The 24,896-nt window shown below is 52.5% G+C and overlaps 1 protein-coding gene across 1 annotated transcript in view; it reads right to left on the reverse strand.

Annotated features, from left to right (window-relative positions):
* Positions 1 to 698: 698 nt before the first annotated feature.
* The window catches only part of TCF7 (transcription factor 7), a 29,159-nt gene continuing 4,961 nt past the window's right edge, over positions 699 to 24,896 (reverse strand). The window contains 8 exon segments of the mRNA XM_049786765.1: positions 699 to 922; positions 3,405 to 3,453; positions 4,130 to 4,237; positions 4,336 to 4,498; positions 5,229 to 5,348; positions 6,771 to 6,863; positions 7,972 to 8,059; positions 8,733 to 8,844. Coding sequence (XP_049642722.1) covers positions 843 to 922; positions 3,405 to 3,453; positions 4,130 to 4,237; positions 4,336 to 4,498; positions 5,229 to 5,348; positions 6,771 to 6,863; positions 7,972 to 8,059; positions 8,733 to 8,844 — 813 coding nt within the window. The 3' untranslated portion in view covers positions 699 to 842.

A 24,896-nucleotide genomic window follows, 5' to 3' on the forward strand; every position in this document is an offset into this window, starting at 1 on the left:
GAGCCAGGTCATTCCCTACTACTTACTACCCTCACTTTGCTGCTAAGGTAGTGTCAGGTTATTTTTATTCCCTAGGATGATAGCCCTAAATTTATTCCGTTCCCTCTTAAAAGCTCCTACAAATGTAGCAAGAGGTTTTTTCCTAGTTCAGTTTACAAAAAGCAGCTGCTTTTCTGTAAATGGGGCTTTTTTCTTATGATACAAGGTCAGAATATGCTCACTCGGCTTTTGATTAAACCAGCTCATTCTTGGTCTATGAAGTGTTGTGTAGGAAGACAAGGTGGGATGAGGAGGGCAAGGGCAGGACAAGCAGCTGGGCTCTATCCAGCCCATCTATGACCCAGTAGGCAGAAAAACAAGGAATACGGGGCCATCTGGGAAGACAGATGGTAAAAAGAATGAATTGACTGCGTACTACCACAGGCACAGATGCCTTGATAGATGATACTACAGATCTGATCGTTGGTGTTAGGTTCTGGCAGAAGTTGTAGAGCCTCGGAAATCTCCAGGGTCAGGACTCGAAGGAGTTAGCAGGGTTCCTGGCCGGTTTCCACGTGCTTTGGGGCTCTGTCGCCTCCTCTCAGAGGATGGACCCCTAGGGGAGGCCACATGTCCTATGCAAGCTAGGCTGCCTGAATCTGAGATTCCTGTTGCTGTCCCTGTATACTCTGAAGGATGCTGCTGGGGGCCTAGGGGAGCCCAGGGGGCTGGGAGGCTGAGAGCAACCGAAAGGCCTGGTGATGTTGGTGCTGACTCTGCAGGACTAGCAAGCAGTTCTGTGGGAAAGTGGGGCAGCAGGAGGTATGAGGGTGAGTCCTGGGGGGCTGGGGACCCAGGGCAGCCTAGAGCACTGTCATCGGAAGGAACGGGGCTGGGGCAGCGGCCTTCTCCGGGTAAGTACCGAATGCATTTCTTTTTCCTCCTAGGAATAGTGAAGAGAGTTATCTGTAAACAGAGGGTGAATTCACAGTCATACACCACAACCAAAAAATACTGTCTTTGCACAGGCATAGTTGACCTCTTGTCCCCTACCCATAACTTAGTGATTTGCACTGTATTGTGTCTACAGAACCAATACCACCACTCAGCTATGCCTGGCTCAAATATAGGGGCATATGTGGTTCCCAGCAGAGCCACAAGATGGCCTGTAATCAGAAATTATGTCTGTAAGCCTTGTGTTTCTCATGGGTTGTCCTGCTTAGATCTGCACTAAGGCAAGGATGGGCTGCAATGCTTCTGGCTTCTTAACTGTGAGCAATCCAAATGCTAAGGGCTAGATTAGGGCAGAGAAGAGAAAGCAGAAGTGGACAATCTACTCATCCATTCTCACCATCTCAGTTCTCTGGCTAGTTTGTTCCTAAATAGTAAGCATTGGTTGATACATGACTGAGGACAGGGTTGCCTCCTAAGGATACACGCATTTATGATCCCCTTTCTATTCCTCTGTCCTCGATAGGGAGCATGGTGGGCATTCAGGAGGCCAGAAAAATATTCCTTAGAACCAATGAAGTAACTGCCTAAAGTAGTCTTTGCCTCTTCAGGCCTGATCTTAATGTGACCATTTTAGTTAGTTGGTCGTTGTAATTTTCTACATTTACAAATAAATCTGTTGTATGGTGAACACAGGTTTAAGACTACAGAGCCTAAATATGGTCCCTTGTCTTCGACAGCTCAGTGATCTCTTGTTCCTCAACCTTTCCAATCTTCTGGTAGGAATAGGACAATGAGTCATAGAGCCACTTGACAACCAGGTTGTTTGCTGCTATAGTTATATGGCCATTCTTGGACTTTCAGGTTTAGGCTGGCACTTGTAGGGATCCTAACATGAACATATGGGGAGGTAGGTCCTGAAGCCTTTCAGAGGTGGAAGCAAGGGATCATGCACCTTAATGGTATATGTGAGATTTGAGGACCCTTTAAGCCTTTATTTCCCCCAAGGCACTAAGAATAGATACCGTCCTTTTTTTAGAGGGGATGGGGAGAACACACCTCTAGTGTTCAGGAGTTACTCTTGGCTTTGTGCTCAAGAATCACTGGTGGGACACTGGGGATAGAACTCAGATTGGCTATGTGCAAGGCAAACTAAACAATCTACCCACTGTACCACAGCTCCAGCCCCTAGATATTTTCTTGAATCTGGCTTTCCTTTCCTTTTATTCTGTCTCTTCCCCCATGATTTACTTAACCTCAAGTGATCCCTGCAGTCTATTCATGTTCAGTCCCAGAGGACTCCTCAACCTGCGTATGGTAGGGGGCCAGAGGAAGGCTGCATTCTAGCAGAACATGTGCAGAGTCAGGGCAACAGCTTGAAGCAAAGGGAGGTTGATGGTGGGGACAAACCCACCTGCACGGACCACACCAATCCGTCTGCTGGTTGAGGCCAAAGCGAGCACGGCATTTCTTAGGCGAGCCAGGGTCTGCTCACAGCAATGACAGAGGGGCATAGCAGGGCAGAGGGTGAGCAGGCAGGCAGCAGGGCAGAGCAGGGCCCAGAAAGAAGAGGTAACATCAGTGTTAGCCAGTCACAGACACCCCCACAGTCCCCAAAGGCAGAATAAACTTCTCTGGCACAGCCAGCCCCGGGGCGAGCTCTAGGGCCCAAAGCCAAGGTATCAGAAAGATGGGGTACCCCAGCATGGCAGTGGAAAGAATGATTACCTCTGGCAGCAGAGGACCTATGGGAGGAGAAGAGTCCAGAGAATCTTCGAGGGATGGAATATAGCCTGGAATTAGGCTGTCCTTTATCTGCTGGTTGGTTTTCAGTTCTGCCAGTGTGACCCATACCTTTCATTCTAGCTTAAGCCTGTTCTAGAATAACGGCCCCTTCAACATGAGAGAACAAGCAAAGGATTCTGTCCTGTGCCTGCCCTAGCCTTCAGCTTTCCTCTATGGGGTAACACATCTGAGGAAGTCAGGAATGAAGAGCTGGGGCAGGAATTCACCCAGAGGGAGATCTGCAGCAAAGAGTGTGCTCCCTGGGCTCTTGAAACAGCACTCTACACTAGCATGAAAAATGAGGGAGTATCAGAGTAATAAACTGCCAACAACCAGCCAACAGGCACTGCCTAGATAACCTGCATCCACCTCAGCAAGACATTAGGATGCATGGTTTGAATTTAGCACTGTATTATTTTATTGGTTGCTGGGTAGAAGCTAGCTGGGAGCAACTGGGGAAAATTGTGTCATGCTACATAAATTGGCTTCTGCTGGTCTCCCTGGGATTTAAGAGTTGGGCCACTGTGTAGGCCTTTGACTTGTGTTTATACAGGTCTTTCCAGTGGCCTGGCATCTAGTCTTTGAAGGTGTCTAAGTACTTTGCCCCTCCCTTAGCGGCAAAGCCACAGCAGGGCTGCTGAAATTGGGGCCTAAGGAGGAGCCTCCACCTTACTGAGGGAGTGCCTCACCTGTGTTGGATTCTTGCTGCTTTTCTCGTGACCTCCTTTTCTTCTTACCCTGCAGGGAACAAAATGATACGCTTACCTGAAAGATACTAAGGATATCAGTGAGCAAGTGGCTGGCACACCAGCCTGATTGCTGCTAAGATTTTGGGCATACAGGTTCCTCTTCTTCCTGAGGGCTCTGGTGTACTTGTGTTTTTCCTTCTTTGAGGGGTGGTGTAGTGTTCTCATGCGGTGCTTGGGGACCTCTGGGGCTATACCCTTTGATGAGGGCAATGCCAACAGCCCCTTTGTGTCTTCCTGATTCACCCCTTCTAGTGTTCCTTGATACATTTGTCCTGGGGACAACTAGGGGCTTTCATATTCCCTTTCCTTTTTCTGGTACCCAAGGGCTTCTGGTTCAGTGCTCAAGAGACTATGGAGCATCAGAGATCAAATCCAGGGATTCTATATACAAAGCATGCACTTTTGAGTAGTTTCGTTGGCCCTGTTCCTCTCCAGTTTCCTTCCCAGGTGTTTTCCCTTTTTCCCTAGGTGCTCCAATACTGGGCAAGAGGCCTGTGCATCCTTGGTGGAAAACAACATGGACCAGTGTTTAGGGATAGGTGGGCCCCTTGCTTGGACATTTATCTCCCATCTTTACTTTGTCCTCAGAACAATAGTCCTGCCTTCCCTAGAGATTAACTCTATGGTCTAGGCTTCTTAAAAATTATAAGTCACTGGTCACTCACGTAGTTATCCCGTGCTGACCATCCTGGATATAGCTGCATGTGTAACTGCCTCTCCTTCCGTGCCAGCTCGTAGTACTTGGCCTGTTCTTCCCGTGATAGTGCATGCCACTGCAACAAGGGACAAGGTTAGGTAGGTTCTGTTAGACAGCAGACTATCAGAGAAGAGGTAGTGAGGCGCCAACCCCACTAGCGCCCCCTAGCCTTACCCTGCGGCCCAGGATCTGATTAATGGCAGCGCTTTCCTTGAGTGTACATTCTGCAATGACCTTGGCTCTCATCTCCTTCATGTACAGCATGAAAGCATTCAGTGGCTTCTTGATGGTTGGTTTCTTAGCCTCCTTCTCTGTCTTGGACTCTGCCTGCATCTTCCTGAAAGCACATGTCTAGATCATATAGAAACCCTCAAAATGTACACCTGATGTATCTACCTCTTCTTGTGTGAAGAAGCATGTGAATACTAAGGGTTGTATAAATAAAAAGTACCCTGTGTTCCCAAATGGGTAGATCTTTTTTTTTTTTCTTTTTCTTTTTTGGCTTTTGGGTCACACCGAGCAGCGCTCAGGGTTACTTCTGGCTCTACGCTCAGAAATAGTGTAGAGGTCCCCTGGGCCTGCCATGTGGGATGCCGGGATTCGAACCACCATCCTTCTGCATGCAAGGCAAATGCCCTACCTCCATGCTATCTCTCATTCCTAAATGGGTAGATCTTAACTAATAATCCTTACCAGAAAAGAATTAATCAAGTCTTCTCAGCCCCTCCCTTGACTCATACTAATTCCTTGTTCCCCACCCTACCCAAAAAGTACAGGGACTAGAGCAGGTCAGGTGTTCGTCCTGTACACAATCAACTTGTGTTTGATTCCCGGTACCACATATAGTCCCCTAAAGTACCACCAGCAGTGATCCCTTAGCACTGCCCGGTTTAGCCACCTCCTCTGAAAAAAAACATTAGTGGCCAGTGGCAAAGTCATAAGACAGCTTGTCTGACAGAGAACACCTCTGTCTTGGAAAGAGACACAAGGAGAGCGTGTATCCTGGCTAAGAACTGACTCAGTGCGCGCGCAACCACTGCATCCCCTTACTGTGTTTTTCCACTTACAGGTTGCGGTCATAGGGCTGCAGCTCCTGCTTCCCTGAGGGAGGCACAATGGCCGGGTGGGGGATGGCCGCAGGGTGACCAGACACACCAGAGCCTAGCATCAGGGATGGGTGGGTGAACCTGGGCAGAAAGAGAGTTTACACTGAGCAAGTAAATACAGGCCAGACCTTTGAACACACACAGGCCCTGGTCTGATACAAAAGGAACAGGTACCACAACCAAAGGCCTGCAAACAAGTATACACATACAAATACCTGCTTCTAGCACATTACACACACTGCAAAAACATACATAGACATAACTCAAAACTGAATTGGTTGTCTGCACTTCTACATTTATGAGCTTGTGACTACTAAATTTTTATGTTTGATCTGTGAAGACAACCTGCAAAGTTCATGAAATACTCCTGTTGGGCTAGGCATAAGGGGTGCCAGGGACCCAACCTAGCCACATGCAAGGTAAGTGCCCTTACCCACTACTATGTTCCAGCTCTAGAATGACTTCTAAAAGTAAATTCTTATGGCCACTCCTGAAATTTCCCCAAGATAGAACTCAAGTAGCTCTTTCCTTGGTTCACAGCCCTGCTGGTAGTTCCTGCCCCATCTATTCCCTCAGCTATACCTACCCCTACCCAACGGTGTTCTGTCTGCCCTGACTCAGGAGTTATTCTCCCTTGACATGCATGAAGCCTTCCTCAACTCTTCACACCTTACTGGGTCTCACTGGACTTCCCTACCATCCAAACAGTCCAAGTGCTGGATACTCTAATATTTCCCACTCTGTGAATTCACTCTTTCCTATTTGGCACAGGGAGTGAGCTAAGTCCCCACATACACCACCATCTCACTTCCGTGTTCTCTGGTAGATGCCGCAATGTCCCTGTTGCTTCCAAAGGGATGAGACCCCTGAGCAGGCACCCTTAAGCGCCTGAAGTTGAATATGCATGTGAAAGTTGGTGCTTCAGCTTGGACAGAACCAAAGAATCCCCAGGAACACCATCTTCAATCCTTTTCTGTTTTTTTTTTTTTTTTGGGGGGGGGGTCACACCCGTTTGATGCTCAGGGGTTATTCCTGGCTAAGCACTCAGAAATTGCCCCTGGCTTGGGGGGACCATATGGGACGCTGGGGGATCGAACTGCGGTCCTTCCTTGGCTAGCGCTTGCAAGGCAGACACTTTACCTCTAGCGCCACCTCGCCAGCCCCCATCTTGAATCCTTTTCAGCAGGGATATAGAACACAGGTGACAGTGCACACACAGCTGCACTACAGCTAACTCAATGCAGAGCAGTAGATCGAGCACATGTGTCCATGTACTATCCCTGCCATGCTGTCCTTCAGTTGCACACGGCATGGCCTGGGCTTAGACTGCTCAAACTCCAACTGCCTTCTTTCCTGGATACAGATCAGCAGGGGATGAAGGACAGACAGACAGCTGGAAAAGCAACTAGCACAGGGCAAGCTTGGACCTGGGGTGGCCTCACGGCAATGAAGCCTGGGCAACAGGAAGCAGGAGCCTGGCTGGCTGCACAGAAGGGGACTCACCTGGGGTAGGGGGCGCCAGGGGCTGTGGTGGGGGCAGGGAAGTGCTGTCTATATCCGCAGGAGGGGGACAAGGGGTACAGAGGAGGGCTGGGCCTGTGGTTGGGAGAAGACAGCTGTTAGCATGCTGGACACTGGTGGGGAAGGGTCTGCCCAGATCTGACCCATGGTTTGGAGATGAGCCTTGGATTGAGATTCACTGTGATTTAGGCGTTGGCCACCAGAGGGCAGCCTGTGCTGCATTTTCCTCTGGTACTAGAAAAGTAGAAGTGAAAGTTATCACAACTTGATATCTCCAACTTGATTACTTCCTTGTCAATGCAGAATTGATGCCTGCTCTTCCCAGAACCTTTACTTCAGTGTTCTCACTATTGGGACCGTTCTGCTCTACTCTATCTCCTGTAACTGACCTCACTTTTTCGGGAAATCCCTGGAGGTCCCATGCCTGGATACTGTAATCTCTGAATCCACAGGCCTAGTCAAAGCATCACTAATAGAGCTCTCTTCCTCTCCAACTTCTTGCATGGTTATGTACTAAGTGGACAACCGAAGGCAGGAAGCTTGAACACAGACTCCACTGCACACAAGACGGCCTTGTTCCTTGGTTTGTAGTGTAAGCGATGGAACCGAGGGCTTTACACATAGCAAGGCATTAATGTCCTTTGTCCTTTCTCAGTGTACCACATTCCTGACCAGAGCACAGGTCCTTTTGGTCCAGCTGGATTCACCATCTAGGGGTCTCCACTGGCTTTTCATGGGCCAAGTGACTCCAAGTCAGGAATGTGTGCTTAAGCAGGAACCATGGAGTGTGGAAGAGGGAGGGGATGTCTGCCATTCAAACATCATCATCTGAGGAAGAGAGCAACTGGCCTGGAGCCAATGGCAAGCAGCCACCTAACAGAATACAGAGAAGCAGCAGCCTCTGTGGCCTGCACAAGACTCCTTCCTAGGCCTTTTCATTCCAGTCATGTGTCCTGAGCAGCACAGAATTCTCCGTCAAGTGTCTTATACAGCTTAAGTCAGATACAACAGGGTCGGGATCAGGCAGAACTGGGCCTTGTCCAAGGGAGTGTGTCAGGTTAGAGATGAGCCCGGCCAGCACTCCTACCTTCAGAGCTGGCAGCAGCACTTTGCAAAGGATGCATGGGGCAAAGGACAGGCAGAAAAACCAAAATGTTTTTGCCCCCACAGGGGCCACACTCACCAGCTCACAGTATGGGGGAGCTGTCCCACGCTGCCTGAGGTCAGAGAGTAGAAACCAGAGAGGTCAGGTGTCTGCAGAGGTCTGTGGACTCCTGCAGTGGGGAGGGTAAATGAAGCCAGTCTGAACTGAGGCACTCTACTCACTGTACCCTAAGGCCTCCCTTGGGGCTCAAAGATACCACATCCTTTTCCTAGAGGACCAGACACAACAGATACTCACCCCTATGGTAACAGGAGCCTTGCCTACTCACCCCAACACACACATACACACAAAACCAAGGATGTGTAAGTATGCTGGCTGGCTAGTGTGGTAGAGACACACTTAGGTGGAAGCCTAGGGCATACCATGCCCTGGTCTGATGGCCTTTGGGGTCCTGAGCTTGCCTTTCTGAAAAGGAGACAGCTTCCCTGAGGAGCTGGGACTCTAGGGTCCTCTCTCTGTCCCCAAAGTTGAGTCAGCAGATTGCCCACAGATGACTAGGGCTGATTTCAGAATGACTTGGCCAGAGGCTGAGGTGACTCAGCAGCACCACAACCACCACTTTCCATTTTCTCACTGGGAACAGAGGGGCTTAGGTTAACAGCAGCTTTGTCTGCTCCGAAACGGCAGCCGCTACTGCTACTGAAGCTTTAAATTTTGACCTGGCACCAGGTCTCCCCAATCCTGATTTCTTGGGCCCTGCCCTGGGTTTTTGTAGAGCCCCCAGAACTTGATCTCTAGGCTCCAAGTCTCACAGGCACCCTCTCCATCCCAGTTCCTACCTTGCTTCTGGCTGATGTCAGCTGGTGCAGCTGTGGCGTGTGGACTGCTGAAATGTTCATAAAGAGGAGAGAGTTGGGGGATGCCGTGGGTGGGCTGGCTGGCTTTGTTGTGCTGAAAAAGGAGATGGGGAGGGTAAATGTGGGGAGATTTGAGGGCTGGAGCAGTCTTTAGGCTGGTAAATTCTTTTTTGTTTTTTGTTTGTTTATTTGTTTTTGTTTTTGGGCCACACAGCGAAGCTCGGGGATTATTCCTGGTTATGTGGTCAGAAATTGCCCCTGGCTTGGGGGACCATATGGGACACTGGGGGATTGAACCGTGGTCCACCCTAGGCTAGCTCGGGCAAGGCAGACGCCTTACCGCTTGCGCCACCTCTCCGGACTCATAGGCTGGTAAACTCTATACAGGCAGCCCAACTATCAGAAGTGAAAAGAGATCAGAGATGGCATAACTGGACTAGCATGTTTTGCACACAAAAGGTTCGGGGTCCCTGCTCTCCTGCTCACCAATTCCTACGACAGCTTGGAGCTTGCTTTTCTCAAGACCCCATGGCAGGCCCTGAGTGAACCCCTCAGGCAAAATGGGTTTGTTGACACAAGCTGCCCAGCACAACCCCAATTCTCTAACTCCCCTATCCTCCAGACCTTGCACTTTCTGTTTCCCCAGCTCTGCACGACTTTTACTTTTCAGTCACACGGATGTCATGATTCTTCAGGCCTGAAGGGGTCGCGCATGCAGTGCAATTACAAGGATTTTTTGTGAGAGGGCGGGTGGCAGGCAACTGCACATGCTCAGTGAGTTATGCAAGCTCCTGTACTGGAGAGTCAGCTGCAACAACAGCTGCTTCTGGCTTGGGAAAGTCCATCTGTGAGGACGCAGCCAGCTGGAGGCAGAGATAAATAGGTTCTGACCCATTTCACAGAAGAAACTGGGATTTGGCGCTTGAGTTTATAGGGTGCTTGCCTTATACATGGCTGACCCTCAGGTTTGATCCCAGACATCCCCAAAGGACCCCCGAGTTCCCACCAGGAATAAATTAGACATCAAAGGTATAGGCCAAAAACAAAGAAGCAATTGGTCATTATTTCTCTCTGGAATTTGGCCACACTGGGGTCCTGGGGATGGAACTTGGTCCGGCACACAAACCACATGCTCTAGCTCTTTGGACCATGTCCCTGACCCCAAATGGGGTAGTTTTAGGATGGCAGTTCTAGGGACAGAGACACAGACAGCAGGTAGGGCATTTGCCTTGTATGTGGCTGGCCCAGCTTTAATCCCTGAGGACAGAACCCCGAGGAGTAAGCCCCGAGCACTGCTGGGTTTTGTCCCCCCAAAATGTTTGGATTCTTTTGCACCCCTGGATGAAATTTTGCACATCCTTGTGCCTCGGTTTCCTCTCATTGAATTTCCTCTCTCGGTTTCATCACTGAATTTGGGGCAAGTCCGGGTTGGTGGTCCTGAAGAGGAAACCCAGTAGAGATCCTTTGGCATCTTTATTGAGGATGTGGATTTAGGTACATAGGGACGATGGAATGAGCCATGATGTTCCCACACTTGCCAACAACAGCCCTGACCTTCCCTGTCCCCCACTGCTGCCTCTCTGAGCTTGGGAAGAGGCAAGTACTGCCTGTGTCAGCTCACCCATCAGTCCTCCAGCTACACATGAGGACAAGCAGCCGCTTCTGTCCTCAGGCTTTCAGACTGCTGCTTGGTAACTTGCATAAGTTTGCTTCAAACCCTCTCCTGACCACCCAGGGTAGAGCAGCTAGTCTGCTCCAAAAGCAGTGGAGCTGTCCAGTGTGAAGGTGAGGAGGCGACATCACCCACCTAGGCATACTAGGCATACTGACACATGGCCTTTCAGCCCTTGCTACAAGTTGAATACCCATTTCCTCTGTCCAATAAGATGATGGCAGGTGTCAGTAGAGATAGCCCTGAACTCACTGTGCAGGTGTTGGGTAGAGAGGAGGGGCTTGCAGGGAAGGGCCTCATTCACCCTGGGGAGACTGCTCAAAGCAGGAAGGAATGAATTCTGTACCTGTCTAGCTCCTGCCTTATAACTTGGGCTGACTATGCAACAGAGGTTTGCTAGGCAGCATGACCAGGGGAGGATAGTGACAGAGCAGTGCTGGCCCTAGCTCTTGTGCAGTGACCGTTGTTGCTAAAGCTCAGCTCATACCACTCACAGAATTGCTATTCTCCCAACCCTGACCCCAGACAGCCATGAAGTTGGGAGGGGGAATGGCAGTACCTAAGGCCTGCAGGTGGCTAGTATGACAGAAAAAGGGCCAAGACAACTGCAGGATGTTTGGACACATGGGAAACAGTCCTTGTGTTGAGCAGTTGCCATGTAGCAGGGCTGTATAATCATCTCAAGGTTCAGGGGAGGCCAACAGGCAGCTACTGCCTAGCCCAATCCTCCCTGAGTCTGCCTATTGCTGCCCATCTCTCACCTTAGTGGGTCACTGCAGGACATGTCAAGCTCCCTTTTATGTTACCGAACTCAAAGCCTTTGTTTTATATCTTGGCAACATCAGACAATTGATTTCTCCCTCCTCCATGCAATAGTTTCTTCCCCCAGCTTCCAGAATATCAGTCACTGATTTCCTCCTACGTCACAGGTCCCTGACCTTTTCGGCCTCTTCCTAACCTAATCCCTGTTTGCTCTCCCTTCTTCAGGGTGCTCTCACATGAGCTCCTGGCCTTTAAGATCTTCCTCCAGTCACCCGACATTCTGTCTGCAGCCGCCACTTCTCCTAGGTAGCTCACTTGCTAGACATCTAAGACTTTTTTGGCTCCCAATAGCATCCCTTCCTAGACAAGGACAATTCTAGCTTTCCAAGGACCAAACATCTCGGAGTCAGTCACCCCAAGAGCCTGACTTCTCACAACCATCGTCTACTCATCAGCAAACTCCTGTGGCTCTACTCTCAAGATGAATTTAGAATCAAATCACTTCTCCCTCTCTTTCCTCCTTCCTCAGCATGTACAGGATCTCCCAGGGGTGCTGCAACTAGTGGCCTCCAGTCTGCCTGTTTATTCTTTTTTTTTTTTTTTTTTTTTGGTTTTTGGGTCACACCCGGCTGTGCTCAGGGGTTACTCCTGGCTGTCTGCTCAGAAATAGCTCCTGGCAGGCACGGGGGACCATATGGGACACCGGGATTCGAACCAACCACCTTTGGTCCTGGATCGGCTGCTTGCAAGGCAAACACCTCTGTGCTATCTCTCCAGGCCCTCTGCCTGTTTATTCTAAGGATAATTTGTTTTAGGGATACAATCGCCACTGTTTAGGGGCTACTCCCAGCCTGGGGTTTGGTCCCAATGGACACTTGCTTGCATTGCACAGCATACGCTCCACCTTTGAGCCGTCTCCCCAAACCCCACAGCAACGATTATCAAGTCTGCCCTGATAGAAAGCAAGTTGGAGAGAAAGCCCCAGCCTTGCTGGCCTTTTCACTATAAGATCCTGGCTGGTATATCCCTTGTCAAGTAGGGCTCCTGGCCCTGTACACCTCAAAGCCACAGATGCAGAAATTCCACTTCACCCATGAGCTAGGGGGTGGAGACACAGAACCTATGCAGATATAGCACTTCCTAGGCACCTCTGTGTACTTTTTCTCCCAACAGGCTACAGGAAAGTGGGAGTCAATCAGCACAGCCCATCCATGACCTATGACCATGAGACTAGACACAGGGCCTATTTCCTCCAGAAACCTGCCACCCTTCACTGTTCACCACCTAAGGGGACAAAGGCCTGAAGGCCTGGCTAAGCAGGCGGAACAAACTCCCTGCCAGCGCCCTGGTGACTGAGGACCTGTCTGAGCTGCAGCATTGAGCAGCCAGGCTTGCGGGCCCTGGCTCTGATATGCAGCTCAGCACAGTAAACTTGACCAGGTTTGGCACTGTGTGGTCTCAGCAGCAGAGCTGGTCTAAGGGTCTAGGAAGTCCGGGAGTGTCCACTCACCCCCTCCCCACACCCCTCAACTAAGGGGCCTCCATTCATCCTGGCCATGATGAAGAGGTGTGGCTTAGTAAAGCCTACATGTATGTGTGTGTGCATGTGCATGCATGTGTGCAATAGAAAAGGTGCAGGGGGAGCCGGAGAGATAGCATGGAGGTAAGGTGTTTGCCTTTCATGCAGGAGGTCATCGGTTCGAATCCTGGCGTCCCATATGGTCCCCCATGCCTGCCAGGAGCATTTCTGAGCCTGGAGCCAGGAATATTCCGAGCACTGCTGGGTGTGACCCAAAAACCACCAAAAAAAAAAAAAGGCGCAGGGGGGTTGCCAGTGACAGAAGAGTCCTCTTCTGTCCATCAGTACTTCCCTAAGAATTGGGAAAAGCCTCAGTAAATAGGAGTCTGCAGAAAAGCTACAGAAGTGCTGTGAGCATGGATGGGGTTGGGGAAAGGGGGCTATTAGTGGCTGAGGGCAGGGCATGGAGGGTCTTTGTCCTTCCCATGTTCACACTCGCTGTCTTTACTTACACCAGCCCCCTCCTGCTGGTGGGAGCAAGGGTGGGGACTGTCTGCCAGGCCCCTGTAGCAGCTAGTGGAACGTCCCGCTCCACAGACCCGGCACAAGGCCATCCAGGGCCAGGCGGTACAGACAGTACGGTGGGGGGTGCTTGGGCCATGGTGTTCTGGGGGGAGTCCAATGTCTACAGCTTCCCTCCTCTCCTCCCTGATGATGACAATACGTGTCTGTAGGCCAGGCTCACTGTCTCCACTAGGCCCTGCCTGAACCTCTTGAGGTCCACATCCTCTTCCTTACCTCTGAGGACTCAGTGGACTGTGCAAACCAGCCATAGGCTCAGCAGCATCACATTCTGCTGGGGAAAGCTGCAGAACCCAGGTCTTTGCCCCCCAGCCTGCAGCCCCACAGAAGGGTCTGGAGTTCAGGCCCTCCGGCTGGGGCTGTGTCTGTTATAGTCCCAGCACTGCTCCCCAAAGCAGTCCTCATGCTTCTGGGGTGGTTTCTGAGCCCACAGCTGAAGTTCCTCCTCTGGGGGAACTTTGGGGGAGTAGCCTGGAGCCAGGAAGGGCCCCGAGTGGTGAGAAGGACCACTACTGAGCTAGGTCACCTCTGTTCCTAAGTCACGCCCAGGCCTGGCTGTGCTGCCTCCTCCACCCCTCCCTTCTCCCCCCACTTCCTGCAGGCTCAGGTGAAAATACAGCCTAGTGGCCTTCTCCCTACAGACCGCAGCCACCAGCACAGAGAAACTCCCTCGCCTCTGACGGTTGACTCCGAAAACCCCCAAGTGCCTGAACCCCACAACACTTTCCCAGCGAAGAAAGTTGCTGCTTCCTCTGGTCTCAAACCTGGGGGCAGGGGGCCTCGTGTGAGGCGCAAGCACGCTGCTTCACACCCCCACAGTCTGTCTGTGTGTGTCTCTCTGCTCACAGTTGCTAGCTGAGCTCTTCCTGTGTGCCAGGAGCTGAGCAACATTCTCCAGAATGCCGTACAGATAGGATCCTTATCATTTCTAATGCAAACCTGTTCTAGGAGAATCATCAGGCCTGGAGAGAGGACATCGGGAAGGGTGTTTGCCTTGCACGCGGCCAACCAGGGTTTAATCCCTGCCACCCCTGAGGTGTAATCAGGAGTAATCCCTGAGCACCACTGGAAGAGCCCCCCCCCCCCCAAATAATAATAAGACTAGAAAAAAATAATAAGACTAGAATGATCGAGGTTTGACAGTTAAGGATACTGAAGCAGAGAGGTTCTCACACTTGCCCAAGGTCACACAGCTGGTAACATAGAAGGGTGCAGACCTTAAGGCCCTAGGGACCTCATGGAGAACAATGAAGGACACTGAACGGCCCTTCCTAACATCTGAGATGGTTTCTTTTTTTTGTTTTGTTTTGTTTTGTTTTTGGGCCACACCCGGTGGTGCTCAGGGGTGACTCCTGGCTGTCTGCTCAGAAATAGCTCCTGGCAGGCACGGGGGACCATATGGGACACCGGGATTCGAACCGACCACCTTTGGTCCTGGATCGGCTGCTTGCAAGGCAAACGCCGCTGTGCTATCTCTCCAGGCCCATAAGATGGTTTCTATGGACCGAATGAAAACTAGGTCCTCCAATGGGTCTGTAAATGGATGCTGTGGGGAGTGAGATGCAGTATGAGCCGGGATTTGAGAAGGTGGCAGTGGTAGCTAAGATGGACTGGGCACAGCTCAGAGCCCAGACTGCTGCCATCCTGTTATCACCACTGGCCAGAAATTCTTTGGGAATCACAATTCACAGTCTTTGTGCTAGTGAGAAAAAAACGGGTCCCTTCCTCTGGACAGAAGAACTGCAGCCTGGGCTCAAAGTCAGCTTACCTGCTCTGGGGGCCCTCCCTGCCTCCCTTCTCTCCACGCTGCCAGGCCTGTGCCTCCAGGCTGGTATCCTTGTTCCCAGGCCCAACAGGTATCCCTGGAACCCCAGACTGTGTTCTGAAGGAGGTGTTCACTGTCCAGTGCCCACCGCACTGCAGTGCTATGAAGTCTGACAGGAGCTGGGTGGGTCACTTCCTAAAGCTCCAGGATCAGGAAAGTGAGCTTTCCTGGAGGAGGCAGGGCCCCCAAGTTCTCAGCAGACTCCCACAGACCCCACCTCTGCAGACCTACATTCCCAGCAGGGTTCATGCCTATTCCTTCCAGGAACCACTGCCCAGGACAGTGTTCCTGAGAGGATTGATCTGCACCCAGCGCTCATTGCAGAGCAGAGGCCAGAACTGTGGCAACAAACCAGGGGCCAATAGGTTGGGCAAATGCCATGGGGGTCCTGGATCCTTGCAGGTTCTGTAACAGCATTCCTGGGCTGCCATCAAATAAGGGCTCATAGGGATGCAACCATGGCCTCCCGGGGTGTTGGGCATTCATGCACCTGCATTTTCCTTCCTCCTCTCTGTGGTTAACACCCCTCAGGACAGGATGTTTTTAGAAGAAAATATGAGCTTCCTAGAGCAGCTGGCCAATGCTCTAACACTGGGGCCACAGCTGCCACCTGGAGCAGGTACCCCAAGCCCTGTGCTAGCATCAGGCCTTCTAGGAGACTACTCCATTGGGGACTCACCCTAAGAGGAGGAGGCAACCATATTAGAGGTTCAGAGGGTTCCCTGAGGAGCTGGGTAAATGGCTTTGAGTAGAGGCAGGAGAATGGGGACAGTGGCTGGGTACCTTGGTCCTCCCATGGAGGAGATCTGATCTCCCTGCCTAAAGCTAGGCAGAAGGGAAAGTAGCACTATTAGAACGGACTTCAACAAGTTCACACCAAGCTTCTGCAGAACTGCGTTTGGATCCAACCCCTGACCAGAGGTATGAATACAGCTAGCAAGGAGAGGGGCATATGGGCTCCCAGAACCCCTGCCCCTCCCACCATTTTCTGAACCAGCTGACCACCACCCTGACTCAGCATCTGCCTTGCCTGTGCAAAGGGTCTGTGCTGTCCTGGTTGGTAAGGAAGGGACAGGGACAGAGAGATCCTTCTCCACGACAGCCATGAGCATCCCACACTGGGACCAGGAGGAGGAGCTAGGGCAGGTCCAGAGGTGGTGGCTAGTGGTCACCATGGCCTACAGGTGGGAAGGAGACTCAGATCTCAGTCAGGCCTTAATGTGGTGTTCTGTCTGGTTCTGTCTGTTCCTCAGAATCAGGCGGTCCCAGTCAGTTGCTCCATTCAGCTGCCAATTTCTGCCACAGGAGCTCCCTCAGGTCCCAGCCCTCCCATTCCAGCTCAAGAGTAAAGGTTCTGGGGATATGCACTTGGCCTAGCAGTTTAGGGGAGAGAAACAGATGTGAGAAGGAGATGACAGCTACTCAGCCTGTACCCAGCCCCAAAGCATTGGTTTTGGGGGGCAGGGCTGCTGCTCGATGGGCATAATTTTCCCCACAGCTGAGAAACACACCAAGTGGCAGTGCAGAGCCTTGGAGCAATTAATGGGGATAGGGTAGGGTAAGGGGACAAGTTGCAGAAAGTGTCCACATGGGGACAGACAGGGATCTCCTTTCATCCCTCTCCAGTACTTTCAAGGTACAGTTTTCTCTACCTCTCACAGAGTTGGAGGTCATAACTAAACCAGCAAATGTTTGTGTTTGTGAACATATTTTTGGTTTTGGAGGAGGCCATATTTGGTAGTGCTCACACTCCCAGCTCTACACTCAGGGATCACTCCTAGAGGGCTCAGGGAACCATATGGGATGCCAGGGATTGACTCCAATCGGCTACATGCAAGGAAAACACCCTACCCACTATACTGTGTGTCCAACTCCCCATTTTTTGAATTTATTAAGAAAAAGGAGTGAGGGGCTGGAGCAATGGCGCAAGTGGTAAGGCGTCTGCCTTGCCTACACTAGCCTAAGATGGACCTCGGTTCATCCCCAGCATCTCATCCCCCCCAAGCCAGGAGCGATTTCTGAGCACAAAGCCAGGAGTAACCCTGAGTGTCACTGGGTGTGGCCCAAAAACCAAAAAAAGGAAAAAGAAAAAGAAAAAGGAGAGATGAAAGAAAAGAGAGAAAAAGGATGAAGGAAGAAGAAAGAAAAGAAATAAGAGCGAACAGAAGAGAAAGAAGGAAGGAAAGAAAAAAGAAAGGAAAGAGAGAGAGAGAGAGAAAGAAAGAAAGAAAGAAAGAAAGAAAGAAAGAAAGAAAGAAAGAAAGAAAGAAAGAAAGAAAGAAAGAAAGAAAGAAAGAAAGAGAGAGAGAGAGAGAGAGAGAGAGAGAGGGAGGGAGGGAGGGAGGGAGGGAGGGAGGAAGAAGGGAGGGAGGAAGAAGGGAGGGAGGGAGGAAGAAGGGAGGGGAGGGAGGGAGGGAAGAAGGGGGAGGAAGAAGGGAGGGAGGAAGGGGGAAGGAAGGAAGGAAGGAAGGAAGGAAGGAAGGAAGGAAGGAAGGAAGGAAGGAAGGAAGGAAGGAAGGAAGGAAGGAAGGAAGGAAGGAAGGAAAGAAGGAAGGAGAAATCTGTCCTGTCCAGAAGATGGACATGGGATACTCAGTCCAGACCCTTCCTGAGATCAGAGCCTGGGAACCCTCCAACCCAACCAGATCCCAAGAAAGGTGTCATAACTCCAGGGCCCAGAGAAAAGGACTCACCCACTGATGGTTCCACAGAAATATTCCTTAGAAACCCTTTTCCTGGTGCTGGAATGATGTACAGTAGGTGCTTGCCTCACATTGCCTTGCATGGGCCAACCTGGGTTGGTACTGGGTTCCATCCCCAGTACCCAATATAGTCCATCCTCCAAGCACCACCAGGAGAGATCCCTGAGTGTAGAGCTAGGAGTAAGTTTGAGCACTACTTGGTGTGGCTCAAAAAAAAAAAAAAAAAAAAAGGTAGCAGCAACCCTTTTCCATATCACTCTTTTTTTAAATATATTTTTGTTATTTTGGCCACACCTGGCAGCGCTCAGGAGTAACTCCTGGCTCTGCGCTCAGAAACTGCTCCTGGCAGGCTCAGGGGACCATAAGGGATGCTGGGAATCGAACCTGGGTCCATTCCGGGTCAGCTGCATGCAAGGCAAACACCCTACCGCTGTGCTATCACTCTGGCTCCAGATCACATTTATTTCTGAGGCCCGGGCTTCTTCCTACCAGGGCTTGAGAGCCCCACCCAGCCTTGGCCTGGAACATGGGTAACACACACACAGCCACACAGCCTAAGTCTGCTTCAGTGCCAGAGCATCCGACGGGCCAGTTCCTGAACCCGGCAGGAGTGAGGATGACACTGCTTTACTGCCTCCACATGCTTTAGGCCCAAGCCTTAAAGACAGTCGAGTCAAATAACTTAGCCCAAACCCTAATTATACAAGTATTAGCACATTCTAAAGTCTCGGCCTCAGTTTCCCAGCAGCTGCTCAGCTTTTCGTCACGTCTGACATGGGATGGAAAGCCCTGGAGACACTGCACTCGAGAACATCTCTGAACGCCGTTACTCCACAACCTACTGAGCACCTGTGGGGCCCTCAGGACCCCTCCAGACCTCACTACTCCAAACCGCTGCCCCAAGCCCCACTTTCACATGTCCCTCAACCCCGAGGGTGGTCTCCTCTGTCCCCACGCCTGTGGACTAGCCATCCCAGCCCCACCCATATGGGCTTGCCCAGGGACCCACGGTGAAGAGCAGAGACCTCACTGCCACCACAGATCCCTCCACCAGCTGCCTCTCCCCAGCGCCCACCCACCTCTGCCTGCTTGGCCACCAGGCTGGCCACAGAGCCATCTGATTTGAATGAAACTTCAAACTTAATGACTTTCATGCTGGATATTTAAAACGCAATGCAATTTTCTTAAACACCCTATTATTTCCTTTGATAGCTACAAAGCTTCCCCCAATCCCATAAGCGTGTTTATTTTTAGGGAAAAGAGTGGTTAGCAGTTGGTCACAGAGACTATAGGGAGTGGGAACCCACAGATAGTTGAGCAGAGAGTCAGCCAGGCCGCCCAGGGCCCCTGGCCGCCCAGCCTTCCTGCTGGGGTGGCCTCTCCACTGGGTATCCTGGGACCGAGGAGGCCTCCACTCTTCCTAAACCAGCCTATCAGCCATTGGCCCTCATGTCCACCATCAGTGCAGTCAAGCAAGCCCCTGTCCTGGTACGCTAGCCCCCCACCCCTCATGTGTAAGATGGTTCTGCTTGCCCATGTACATTCTGGACATGAAAACTGAGAAGGGGTCCTGGGGCCACCGACCAGCCCTCGAGTGCTTCCTCCTCGCTCTTCCAGACAGTCTGCCTGAGGTGAGGCCTCAGGGCCTGGAACTTGGACTGGCTTGATGAGTTCAGTGTCCAGATAAAATGGCTCCGTGATGGCTGCCCACATAGCAGGTGGGGCCTGCCAGCCGGGGCTCCCTGGCAAGGGAAGTAGCCTAGTAGTGGGCGTGCGTGCAAGAGGTCAGCCGAGCCCTGCCAGTGCGGGGAGTCCTTGGGGAGTGGCTATTTTTAGATCCCTGTCTTTCATGTGGCCAAATGATGTGGAGTTTACAAAGCATCAGTAATGCGTTTCAGATGGTGGCCCGGCAGGCCGGGGGGGGGGGGGGGGGGGGTGAGAGGGGTTGCTGGGCCCATTGCCACCACTGCCAGGTCAGAGTTAGTCAGAATCACCTCAGCCTGGACACCCCTCACCTGACCCGCCCTCCCTGCAAAGCTTCTGGCCCTAAAGGGGCACCTGGCCCCAGAGCTGTCCCTGCTGAGCTCAGCGGAGCCCACCCAGAGGCTTCCTACACCCATGACCCTTAAGCTCCACATGTCCTTAAAGAAGGAACCTTCAAGATCTAGAGTTGTTCCAGGTCACAGCCAGGAGAGGGGCCAGACTGGGTGTTCTGGAAGGGAGGTTCTGCCTCCAGCATCAGAAGGCCAGCCAAGAGGAGTTGCAGAAGCGCTAGCCCTGACCACCCCAAAGCACTGCCCCGAGTCCTGCCTGCCTGCCTGCATGCTACTACCTTGGCTGCACAGGCCCCACGTGAAGACAGCCAAGTGCCAGATAAGGCATGGGTGGCTTGAGGAGTGCGGAGGAGGGATACTTGGTGGCGAGACTGCTGCTCTGCAGTGCAGAGTCAGGCAGTGTCCTGCAGAGTCTGCTGGCATAGCCTAGGGCCGCAGCCCAGCTCACACCCCTGTGGTGGCCCACGCCCAGCCAGGGCCTCGGCTTCCAGCAGGCCAGGAAGGGTGGAGGGTGGGTCTGACCAGGACAAACCAGCTGCAGCTGTGTAGGCCGCAGCTGATGCTGGTCACACATTTTTGGTGGGGCTTTTTATGGGGGGTGAGAGTACCTCCAAGTGGTACTCAAGGGGGCGAAGGTTACTCCCAGTGATACTTTATCAATGAGGATGGAGAACCCCCAGGTGTCTTTCCAGTACACATGAAGTCTGCACCCCCAACCACAGGTCAATCACCCCAACACAGGGGTCTGAGACCCAGAGCCCTGAAGCAGGGGCCTGCGGGCTACAACACCAAATTCCCGCAAGCAAGAATCCAGTGGTTTTCTTGAGGCTCTTGTGAGCAAACCTGTCGCCAGGCCCTGGCTGGGTCACCACAGACCCAGGACCCAACCTTGGGACTGTATCCCTCGGCAAAGGGCCCAAGGCCCTGGGAGCTGACCTAGGATGGTCTGCCATTGAAGGGGCATGGGAGACTGCAAAGGGAGCTCCTACCCTGTCACACTGGGGTCTCCAGTGTCTCAACCACCCGTGCCCTCGGCCCTCCCCACACTCCTGCAGCATCCCCGCCCTGCTCAGCTGCTAGCTCTGCCTGCCTTCCACATCCAACTCAAACCATCTGCCTCGGGCACCACCCAGCCCTCCAAGTGCCAGCACAAGGCCTGTGCCCACCAGCCACTCCCAGGCTCCAGAGCCTGGGCTGGGCAGGCACACAGGCCACAGCCAGGCCCTCCTTCCCGCCTCTCCAGTGCCAATCTACACTACCGTCCCCCTCCTCAGCTCAAGCTGCTCCCTAGTACCTCACTCACCCACACAGAGCCCTTCAGTCAGGAACCTTCATGGAGGCCCTGCAGGTCTCCCTTCTTGGTGTCTTCCTGGTACCCCCAAGTCTCTATACTGTCAGGACTGCACTCTTGGTGGGGAGAGGGGTAACATCAGCTCTGTGCTAGGCTAAGGTCAACAAGGGGGAAGAACCGCACATTCTCCTCACAACTGATGCAATGGCCAACCAGGGGCTGAGGAGAGCAGCGATGCACAGTGGGTTGTGGAGGGAGGGAGACTCTTGGTTCAGAAGTGGCCCACCCCTGCCACCCAGAGCAACTCTTCTGTGAGACTCAAGCTTCGAGCCAGAGTTCCCCCTGGTCCCATTCCGTAGTAAGGAGATGGCTGGGAATCCCCATTCCCTGGATTTGGACGGGAAACGGAGGCTCAGTGAGGTTAAGTGATGCAGGGGTCCTCAAACTTTTTAAACAGGGGGCCAGCTCACTGTCCCTCAGACCATTGGAGGGTCTGACTATAGTAAAAACAAAATTTATGAATAAATTCTTCTGCACACTGCATATATCTTATTTTGCAATGAAGAAACAAAACAGATACAAATACAATATGTGGCCCACTGTAAGGAGTGGCAGGTCTGCTGTCTTGGTTGAGGGGATCTAACTCAGTACTGCCCCCTTCCCTTCCTGGAAGGGTCCTGGGCCATGCGCCACCCTCAGCGGGGGCGGGGCGGGGGTGGGGTGGGGGGCTCTGTACCATGGGGGAGGGTACGACCTGCCAACAAACACCTGTTTCCTGCCTGCAGTGTTTGTGTGGCAGGAAGCACAGGCGCAGGGTATGAGGGGGTGAGAGTACTAAGGCTTTGGGTCACAGAGCTGAGGCGGCGCAGGGAGGCAGCAGCTCGGCAGGGCCCCAACCTTGGCTGGTGCTCATCCCAATCCAGCCAGACCTCACTAGCTTCCCACTGTGCTAAGCCTCCTCCCCCCCCCCACCGGCAAACATACCCCCTTCCCAGCCCCCTACAGAGAGTGGGTAGAGCCCTTACTTATCATTGGGGGCTGTGAACCCCTGCAGGCAGCTGGGCCCAGGGCCCACCAGGTGGGCAGTAGATCCTCCAGCTGCAGGTCCTGAGTGCTGGGGGTTTCAGGAACCTCAAGGGAAAGGCCCTCAGGAGGGCCCTACCTTCCAGAGCATGCCATATACAATCCTGTTCCCGGGTAGGACGGTGTGGCACAGTGAAGCTCTCAGAGGCAAGAGTAAGAGCTCCAGAGCTGAGGCTCAAGGGGCTCATACATAGGATCCCCAACTTATCCCTGACACCCCAACATGGTTCCACAAGCCCTGCCGGATGTGGGCTCAAACCAAAATAAAAACCCCGAAGAGAGGAAACCCCACATGGCTCTGCTCAGGTGCCCCAGGCAAGGTGGAAGCAAAGGGCTGGCCGTGCAAAGGGCTGTTTCTTCCTGCCTTTTAATCCCTTAGAACCCCAAGAATAGGACAACCCAGGAAAATGACAACAGCATCCAGAAAAAGGGGGCCCCTGGGGGGGCCATCTAAAGTCACATGACTGGGTCACTACTGACCATAAGCACATGGGCTGAAAAAGGACACCATACAAGGCTGCTGCACACAGACACCCACACAGGGGGTGCAGGGAGAAGAGATGGAGGGTGGTGTGAAGGCACACAGGCTCCTTCCCTTTCTTTCTTACCAGTTAGCTAAACCAAGCCCCAGCAGGGGTGGTGGGCAACGCCTCTGCTATTTCCGGCAGAACCTTCGTGCTCAGGATAGAGAACACAGCCATGGCTCCCACCGGGCTCTCTTCCAAAGACATGAGACTAAGTGTGGACAGTGACGGGGGTGCAGGGGGGGCATTGGAGGCCCTCTGCCCAGGGCTGACCTCCAGAATTTAACCCCTCCAAGCCCTGGGGGCCCAAAAGAAAGACACAGCCTCACAGATAGGAGCAAGCAGGGGACCTCCACCCCAGAGGAGCAGGACAGCAGGGGAGAGGGGACCACACTCCCAAGCACACCCCTCCCTGCTATGGCCCTGAGAAGTGACCAGTTGCAAAAAGGGTCTCCCCTGGATGGGAGACTGCAGGGGCTCGTGAGAGGAGGAAAGGCTAGCAGCTGTGAAGAACTGGGCCGTGCACTCCCGCTGATGGACACTGACCCCTGCAGAGACACTGAGCTGCTATGCAGGGGCAGGAGGAATTGCTACAGGTGAGATGGGGCTGCCCAGGGACTCGGACTCAGTGTCAAAAGCAATGGGAAGCTGGAGCAAAAGAGATGCAACCTGATGGATGTTTCTGAGGACCCCACTGGTCACGATGGAACACCTGAACTGACAGTGGTGAACACAGGAGCCTGAGGGGCTGCCCCTATGGTCTTGGTGAGGGATGGAAAGACATGCCTGGGCTGTCTGGGGCCTGCTGTCACCTCCATTCATCTGCAGGGAGCCCATACCCTCCGCACCAATCTCCTCAGTGCTTTCTAGACAGGCCCGTCTTGGCTGGAGCTGCCGCTAGGCTGCCTGGGTGCCAGACATGGATCCCTCCTGCACACTGCCACAGACTCGCCCTCCCCAACCAGACCTACGTAAAGGGGTGCAGGGGACAGAGCATCTCTGCTTGGACAGCGGCACTTCCTCCCTCTGATAGAGGTTTACATGCCGCCTTCACACCTCACCCTCTTACCACAGAGTCGGCACAAATACTTCAGGCCATGGAGACTGCCTCACCCCGGATCCTCACAACAGGCTGATGCCTATCCCCTGGCATGGCCCTGATCTCACATGGTTCTGCTCTGCTCTCCCTTAAAATGTAATCCACATACCATAAAATTCACCATTTTAAATTGTACAGTCAGGGGCTTTCAGTATTTTCACAGGGCAGTGCAACTATTACCAAGATCCAAATCCAGCATCTACTCATCAGCCCCCAAATGCCATCTCCGCTAACAGTCACCCCTCTCTTCCTTTGGCCCTGCCAACACCACTCTCCCTTCTGTCTCCAGGAACCTTCTCTGGAAAGTTCATCTAACACACAGTCATCAAGTCCATAGGCCCTGGATGATGCCCATAGAAGAAACAACAAGAGCATTGTGACTTTGGTCCTTCTGGAGATGAGGGCTTGACCTGACAGTAGGGACAACACAATAAGGACGTACTTCTTGAAGGAGGACATCCCACTTGTTTCAGACTACCCTTAATCTGGCCCAGGAGCAGCTCTATGTCCCTGCACCTAAAACTCCCCTAAAACCTCAGAGCAGAGAAAACAATAGAACTAAACTGCAGTGGCTCACTAGCCAACAGCACCATCTGACAGACACCAGGCATGCAAGAGTTCCATTAGGTATACCCTTTCCAACAACAGCTCATGAGGAGCCAGGACCAGAAAGCAGGTATTGGGGAACAAAATCTCCGGTGGTGTGTGCAACCTGGCTTGGAGGTTAGCTCCTTAGTCTCTCTTCGTGGCAGGGCTCAAGAATACTGTTTTGGGGCCGGCGAGGTGGCGCTAGAGGTAAGGTGTCTGCCTTGCAAGCGCTAGCCAAGGATCAGGACCACGGTTCGATCCCCCGGCATCCCATATGGTCCCCCCAAGCCAGGGGCAATTTCTGAGCGCTTAGCCAGGAGTAACCCCTGAGCATCAAATGGTGTGGCCCGAAAAACCAAAAAAAGGAAAAAAAAAAAAAAAAAAGAATAGTGTTTTGAGGTCCCCGACATGGGTATCCCATTCCCACTTGAATAGTGGGGTCTCT

Source organism: Suncus etruscus, chromosome 14 (assembly GCF_024139225.1).
Source record: "Suncus etruscus isolate mSunEtr1 chromosome 14, mSunEtr1.pri.cur, whole genome shotgun sequence".
Taxonomy (NCBI): Eukaryota; Metazoa; Chordata; class Mammalia; order Eulipotyphla; family Soricidae; genus Suncus; species Suncus etruscus.